At 46.6% G+C, this 8298-nt stretch overlaps 1 protein-coding gene across 5 annotated transcripts in view; it reads right to left on the reverse strand.

Moving 5' to 3' along the window:
* Nucleotides 1–8298, reverse strand: part of Myo3b (myosin IIIB) — a 472753-nt gene that overhangs the window by 141409 nt on the left and 323046 nt on the right. For 3 of the 5 annotated variants that reach the window (XM_023719167.1, XM_023719166.1, XM_023719170.1), the window contains one exon: nucleotides 7546–7648. The exons of the other annotated variants lie outside the window; for them this stretch is intronic. In XM_023719167.1, the coding sequence (XP_023574935.1) occupies nucleotides 7546–7648 (103 nt within the window). The remainder of the gene's footprint in view (nucleotides 1–7545; nucleotides 7649–8298) is intronic. 5 annotated transcript variants of the gene reach the window in all.

Consider the following 8298-nt stretch of genomic DNA (forward strand, 5'->3'; position numbering starts at 1 on the left):
TGTTGGCAACATTTTTGGATGGAGTTTCTCCCCCAATAAAATTAATGACATATTTTATGTACATGAAGGTTGAACTGCAAGAAGACAGTTCAGATTTTCCCAGATATGCATCTCCTTTTAGGGCAGGTTTATAAATTTTAAAAGGCATGACAAATGTATACTTCAGAATTACTTTCTCAGCACCAAGAGTCGTCATGTAATTTTTGTGAAGTTTCCGACACATGCATTTATATAATTTGGCCTTCGCACTCTGCTGCATCCCCAATGCTATGCCACCTTAGCTTTTTAAATTTTGAGACAGGATACCCATAAGTGACTAGGTTGGTCATTCAGGGCTTGAACTTGAGATCCTCCTGCCAGAGCGCTGGGACTGTAACTGTGAGCCACCATGCCTGGCCCTTGTTCTGGACTCATTCTTTTCCATCATCTTAGCACTGCGCGTATTTCTGCAGTGACTCCCCACCCAGACTGCTCCTCAAACCACGCGGCAGTCTGTACTTCGCAGGCCCACATGCGGATCTGGCCCATGGTCGGCCCTGCTGACTGGGAGACCGCTTCTCTGGCTCATCCATTCTGAGGTCAGCCCAGTTGGCTCCAGGCCCCGGAGCCACAAGGGTGACACATTGAAGAAATATGTGTTCACTCTCTCCTCCTGGAAGGCGACAACTCTCCTACACTACCCGAGTCAGGAGGGTCCCCATCAGCTCATGGAAGTGGCCCACAATGAAAGAGCTTGGTTGGGGAAGGGTCCCAAACTGCCCTGTGAAAACATCTGCACCAGCATTATCAATCTGGGCCTCCTTCCTCGGGGCACCTTTTACATGACAACAGGCTGGCGGTGCTAAAGGAGGCCACATAAAAAGCCTGGCAAGAGCTTTGCCATATGAAGGCCAAATTAAATTAAGGGCATAATCCTCGCCATTGTACCTATCAGCATTAAAATGGAGGATTACCATCATGTGAACAAAGCTCCACCACCTAAAAAAATCACTCCCACTCTGGGGCAGGCTGCCTTCTGCTGCCCCTGAGCTGCAGGCTGGTATCTCCCTGCTTGTCCTGCACACAAGCACCTCTCCTGTGAGGCTGCAGGCTTTCTCCCAGGAACAAGGTACTGGAATATTCCCCTTCAGTTATAGGGTGACAGTTTTATATCCATCAAGGTGTATTCCTTTGCCAATTTAAGTGCCAACAGAGTAACAATTAATTACTAATTTGGAGCCTGGACCCGAGACAGTAAACTGTACCAGTTAAAAGTATGAGTGCTAGCCAGGTATGGTATGCATGACGGTAATTCCAGAACTCTGGGAGGCTGGGGCAAGAACACTACAAGTTTTACCTGAGCCTGGGAAATTTAGAGATTTAAAAACCTGTCAAAATTTAAGGTACTAAACCAAGCATGGAGGCACATTCCTATAATCCAAGCCTCAGGAGCCTGACCAGGAGGATTGCCACAAGTCTGAGCTCAACCAGGGCTACACACTGAGTTCAAGGCCAGCCTGAATTACAGAACAAAACCCTGTCTCAAAAATCAAAAGACAAAGAAAATTTAAGGTCCTGGATTCAATCCCCATCCCTGGAGCTAAAACAAAGTCTAGGTGCTGAAGTAGAAGGCCTGTGCTCGAATCCTGACTATGTCACTTTACTAAGTAACATGAGCAACTTACTTGTAATCTCTAAATCTCAGGAGTATAACATGTGTGCCTCATCCACAGATTAGACAGTATAACATGCTTAGCGCAGCGCACAGAAAGATGTCAATGAATACCAAGTGGAAGCTGTTGTTATTGTTGGAGACGAAAGATTAAGGATTCAAGCCAATTGAATCCTGCCTTTTGTCTCTGTGTGGCACCGAGTAAGCCTGTGATTTCAAGACTAGCCAATAAGTGTTAGCATTAGATAAATCTGACACATTGAAACCAGCACATTGGTTTCCACCCCCCAGTGCTGGGAATTAACCCAAGGCCTCAAACATGCTACGCAACACTCTACTCTTTAGCCTTGTCCCAGTAACCTGGTACTGGTTCCTGAGCTGGCACTTGGAAACTACTTGTCCTAGCATTTACCAAGTCATTTACTCACGTGTAACGTGGGATCAGTAAAGAAGACTGGTGTAAGATGTCAAAGAGATCATGCATGAGAAAGCCCTGGCCTCCTACAAAGTGCTGGGTGAGGTGGAACAGTGACCTCTACACTTCCCTATTGGTCTTCTCAGCAACATTTGCATCATGCCTGAGTCTTCCTTGTGGACTCTTCCCTCCAGTTTGCCTTCCCTTCATCTTTCCATGGTACCTATCTCCTGTATCACTGCCCTGAGGACTCTAAGGTACACATCATTGGTTGCTTCTTCAGTCCCTTCCTCCCTTGCCTATTTTCTCCTGTAGAAGCTGAAATGCTGATGCACACATTCCCCTGCTCCCACTGCAGCTCCCTGCAGAGCCACTACTGCAATTCTGGCCAATGGCATGCAAGTTAAGTCTCCTGGGAAGGCTCTGGAAAAGTCTGGAGAGAAACCCCCATGGGGGACCCCTTTCCCAGCCTGTTCTTTCCACTTCAGGTCCTGACTTGTGAGGAAGTGATGTTTAGTGTCCCTTCAGTCATATGTGGTCCTAAGTAGGACACTGCAGACATACTGCAACTAGCAAAGAAAGAGAAGCAAGTGGCCTGTGGTTGTTGATAGCAACCCTCTGTTGTTGACCTCTTGTCCTGAGTTATCCTTGAACCTACTGGTTGGAGGTCTATTGACTGCCACTGAGAATGTCATCACTAGACAACTCAGCTGTCTTCTTTTTCCACCCACCCTCTGGACCCTCTATCCCTGCCTGAGAATTCCCTTCTGTCAACTCTTGTAGTGATCCACAGAACATTGAGTTCACAATTAAACACAGAGTGATTCAAGGGCCCCAGCTCCTGGGGCAGGGATGCCACAGCACACTGTCTGATTAATTATGCTGGGTTCTCTTATTGCTGCCACCATCCAAGGTCCATGTGAGAAGAACATCTCTATCATCCAAATCTGGGTCTTGAGGAGTGGCGTTGGAAGTCAGCCTCATACACTTAGTGACCACCTGCTATGTATATTAGGTATAAGAAAGAATAAGACCCAGTGCTCACTTATGAGAAGCTCACTTCCTAGTGTGTGGTCAACCACAACACTAGACAAAATGTGAAGACAGAATTGATGAAGCAAAGTGTGCCCCAAGGACCCGGTCTGTGCTCTATGCTACTGATCATGGCATGAGAAGCTTGTGCCAGGCCAGAAATCAACTCATCACTAGTTATACTGTGGAGTTCAGCTTGCTTGTTTGTGTATTGTAACAAAGTTTTCTTGAAGAAAGCTAATTTACACTGGGAGGAGTTTCATTATCTTGTGAAACAGCACTGAGTAGAACTTTTGGAGCTGGACTATGGTTCAAGAGATTTTAAAGAGATTAGGACTTTCACGGCAGAAAAGACTGTGAAGTTGTATCCTTTTCCCCTTGAAGTTGAATCCTGATGAAAAGTTAAGAGTTAAACAAAAAGGAGCTGGGGAGATGGCTCCATGGAATAAGTGCTTCCCTGGCAAGCACAAGGGCCTGAGTTCAATCTCTGCTTCTGCCAAAAAAAAAAAAAAAAGAGTTGAACAAAAGGAATAGGCAGAGAGAAGAGGGACTGGGCAGGTGAACTGGCAGAACAAGGTTGGTTCCAGTTGGCCTTGGGGTGGGTCCAGAAACAACTGCAGGTGAGCCCTGAGGACAGGCGAGAGCAGGGAGGCCGAGGTGTGGCACAGCAGAACGAAGTCTGAGCCTCTTTTGGCCTCAAACAGGAAACCATTAAAGTTCTTTGAACAAATAAGAATAAGCTGTAAGACAAATGCTCAGGTGTCAGAAGTGAAAGCTGGCCTATGAAGAGGAGAGAAAGAGAAAGAGATAAACAGCTCTAGACCTTAAAAAGTGGTTGGAGGGCTGGTGAGATGGCTCAGTGGTCTAAAGCACCTACTTAGAACAAGCTAAGCTAAGCAAAACACAGGGACCACGGTTCAATCCCCCAGTACCACATGCCAGCCAGCCCCGCCCCCTGGTGGGCTGAGCTGGCCACACACACACACACACAAAATAAACAAATATTAATTTAAAAAAAAGTGATTGGAGATGGGTTAAGGCTGAGGTCAGGATCAAAAAGGATAGGGGCAGATTTCAAGGTGGCAAGGTCTGGGCAAGATGCTTTGCTGGGGGATTTTCTGCTGGGGCCTGGTGTGTAAATCAGGAACTCATGTCCAGCAGGTGTTGAGTGTGGGAGTGTGGGAGTGTGGGGGTCAACACAGAGATCTGGGATTTAAGCTCACACAGCTGATGGCCAAAAGCAGAAAATACCAGTGAGAGAGGGGTTGGGAAGATGGCTCAGTAAAATAAGTGCTTCTCTGGAAAGCGCAAGGGCCTGAGTTCAATCCTCAGTTCCGAAAAAAAAAAAGAAAATACCAGTGAGGTGACAACCCTCAGGTGAAGTAGAGGAGGAGAGTCCAGGACCTGGAGAACACGGGTAGCAGAGGAGAATGGGGCCCAAGAAAACAGTGACTAAGGCTATCTCTGGCAGGCACCTGAAGAAAGCAATCCTGCAAACTGAGGAGGAGCGGCCCATGCTGCAGAATGCTGTGAAGAGTGGGGAAGATGATGTTTGGAATGGCTGAGACCATCAGGCTCATGTAAAGGTAACATGGTGTAGAATTTATTGTATCTGGTACAGGCAGGCAGGTGGCGAAAGGGCCATCTGTAGGGAGATTGGGAAGTGGGCTTTTCTCTACAGGGTTTGGGAAAAGGTCAGGGGCATTAAGTGTGAAGATCTTAGTAAGCATCATTGGTCAAAGTTCTCTGGATGTCTCGTGCCTCAGTGGGCAAAGCCCTCAAAGCATCCAGCATACATGTTGGGTGGCTTCAGATGGCTGGGTGTTTGGAAGAGTACCTGCTCCATCTCAGCTCTTTGATGACATCCTGTGTGTGCCAAGGGCCCTCGTGCTGAGTTGAGAGCGACACCTCTGCTGGCCAACAGCCTGGGTATTGGGAGAGTCAGGTCTGAATGGAGCCTACAGACTGACTGGGAGCGGAGCTTCCTGAGGATGAGCTCGGGGACATGATGAAGGCAGACATGGCGGAATAAAAGCAGGAAGGGGTGGTTTGGTGAGTGATGAGGTAAAGGACCCAATGCCAGCCTGAGGAAGTCTGCTGGTAAGAGTGGGAAGAGGTAGGCACAAGGTAAAGTAGACTTTTGTTATGGCAAGGCCAGTGAAATCCCCAGGGAAGAGGCAGCAGAGATGGAGGACAAGATGTGTGCTGCTGGGGCTCACGGCAGACGGCACCTGAAATCCACCACTTTGGACCTCAAACCAGCAGCACGTTGCAGGCAACACACAGAGGAAGGGCTTTCTCCGAACTCTTTGATACCAGCAGACCAGATCCACCAAAGAGGAGCACAGCAGCCTTCAATTTTCTTACTGAAATTTCATTAACCAAGGAAGATTAAACTGCCATCACAGAGAAAGAGACTGAAAATCAAACAGCACACCTAGAGCCTGGAGGGACTTTGTCTCAGACCAGCGTTCATTCTCCCTGCTCATTCTCTTCCTGAGACTTCTCAGATTGCCTCTGCCTTCCCCCTCCCTGTCCCCAGGAGGAGGATACTGAACCTCAGACCCTGAGCTCTTGAACTCCGTGTGGTTCTGTGCACATGTACATGTCAGTATATCTGTGTGGCAGGCATGCTCTCCTGTTGACCTCTCATGCGTTTGTTTTCAGCAAACTCAAGGTCTTGGAGCTTCCGTAATGGTCTCCGTCATGGTGAAGCCTACTGGTTTGGAAGACTGTGCAAGAAAGCCCTGTGGCCCGGGAGATGGGAGCAGGGAAGAAAGGTCATTGAGGATAAGAAGAGACGCAAGGTGTGGAGAAGAGCCGAGGGAAGGGCTCAGACACTCTGTGAAGTCGGTCATTATCAAGGTTGCGGGGAGTCATGCTGAGGCTCATTTTTTCAAGTTGGATCACTGATTTGCCCAATGTCCAGTGGCTGGAAGATGTTAGCACTAGGACCAAAACCCAGGTCCTTCATTTGGGGGTCGGGGGTGGTGCTGGAAATCGAACTCAGAGCCTCACACTTGCCGGGCAGGCAGCTGTGCCACCGAGATTCATCCCCAGCTCCAGAACCTAAATCTTGGACCTGGGAAATTCACTGATCTTTCTGCCCCATCAGAAATTCTGAATTTGATATTCTAATAGGAGGTAATAGTTCTCCTTAAATACCCTAGAGCAAGCTGAGTATTTGAACAAGTAGTCTACCTAAAGCATTTCCAGCAACAGCCAGTCATAAAAAAGATATTCAGAGTTTAATTTTTTAATCTCAAAAATACTATGAAGTCTCAAAAAGTTAGAATAATATTTTATTTTATTTTTTTGGTGGAACCAGGGATTGAACTCAGGCCCTTGCATTTGACAGGCAAGTGCTTATTCTATTGAGCCATCTCCCCGGTCCTAGAAAAATATTTTAAATAAAGACTAGCTCCCTTTCCAGGTGAAAAGATGTAGAGAATTCTTTAATATAAGAATCTGTTTCTCTCTTCAAATCCTTGATTAAACTTTTAATAACAGTCCCACAGTCAACCTGGGGCAAACTATAAGAGGCAAACTTGCTTCATCCTGTTAGTCTAGGCCTTTTCCATAGTCCACTGTTTCCCAAAGCTGTGTCCTTCTCCTGGTACTCATGTGACAGGGCCTGGGAGACTCCCATGACAGGAAGTGGAAGTCTTTCCTAAAGAGTAGGGCTTGGTGGCATGTCCTGAACCTACACTTAGTCAATCACTGTACCTCAGCAGCTCAGGTGACCACTGAAAATAGCACATAACAGTCACAAAGGACTCCGCTTCACTCTTTTTGATTTATATTTAACACAACTTGTAGGTAAATAGGAAAGTGTATTTCCTTTTTGCTTTTGCTTGAATCTTGGTTTTTTTCAACCTCAGGACTCTTGGCATTTTGTTGGTATATTTTTTTCTTTTCTTTTTTTGTTTTTGTTTTTGTTTTTGGTATTGGGAATTGAACAGGACCTTGTGCTTGCAGGCAGACACTTGTGCCACTGAGCTTATATCCCCAGCCCTGTCATTTTGGTCTGGACACGTCTTTGTTGCAAGGACATAATGGCATGTTTTCTGGGATGCTTAACAGCATAGCTTGTTTCTGCCCACGGCACACTAGTAGAATAATCCTTTGCCCCAAAGTTGTGACCACCACAGATGTCTTCAGACATTTCCAAGTGTCTGGTGAAGCAGGAGAAATTTCCTCAGTTGAGAACCACTGCTTTAATCCAGGGAGGCCAACTACAGGTTTTACCATGACAAGGACCCCAAACATAGGACTGTATTCAGGTTGCTCTTGGACAATACAGACTTTCCACAGTGTAATCACCCTGTACTGGCATAATGTGCTGGGAGACACTTTGGCTCTTCTCTTGACAACTCAACAACATGGCATGATGGTAGGAACACTGCACTGTCCGTTGTAATGGAGCACTTGTATGAGTGAGACTCACCGATTTTTCTCAGTGACAGCGGGAAAGGTGCTTGAAGAGTCAGCATGGCCATTGTTGGCTTCAGCTTCTGGACAGCTTCCCTGGTCAGTAGAGGGTTTCAACACTAAGAAAAGACAAAGGAGTAGTTAAGAATCTCAGGACAGGGCCGGAGAGATAGCCCAGTCTGGCAAGCATAAGGTTATAAGTTCAATCCCTGGTACCAAAAAATAAAAAAGAATCTCAGGATAGGACCAAAAGTTGATAGGGTTGGGTTCTTTTTCTGAAGCTCTTTTCTCTTGGCACTAGTGTTGCTTCTCGATCACCCTCAGCCTTCTTCTAGGCTATGTCATTAAAACTCATCTGTTCTGGGACTCTAGGTCTTCTCCTATGCTAGGTCTGAGTCAGAAATTGAATAAAATAACTTATGCTTATAGAAACACAAGAGCACCTTGCAACAGGTAAAAGAGCACCATGTAAATCATGCACCAGGTCAAGGCCAGGGCTGAGAATCCCAGTTCCACGTGGTCGCTACCAAGCACATGCTGTAGGAAGAAGACCCACACCTACTCATCACCCTGGCGTTAGATAATGTAGAAGCAGCTAAGCCAAAATACAACCAACAAAGGTGATTCACAAACCTGGCAATTGTAAGATATTCTGGAAGAAATGTAAAATGTTAGAACTTCAGGTTATAATGACAGAACAGGGGCCAGGGAGATAGCTCAGTAGAATAAGTGCTTGCCTGGAAAGCGCAAGGGCCTGAGTTCAATCCCC

Source organism: Octodon degus, unplaced genomic scaffold (genome assembly GCF_000260255.1).
Source record: "Octodon degus isolate 3935 unplaced genomic scaffold, OctDeg1.0 scaffold00065, whole genome shotgun sequence".
Lineage (NCBI taxonomy): Eukaryota > Metazoa > Chordata > Mammalia > Rodentia > Octodontidae > Octodon > Octodon degus.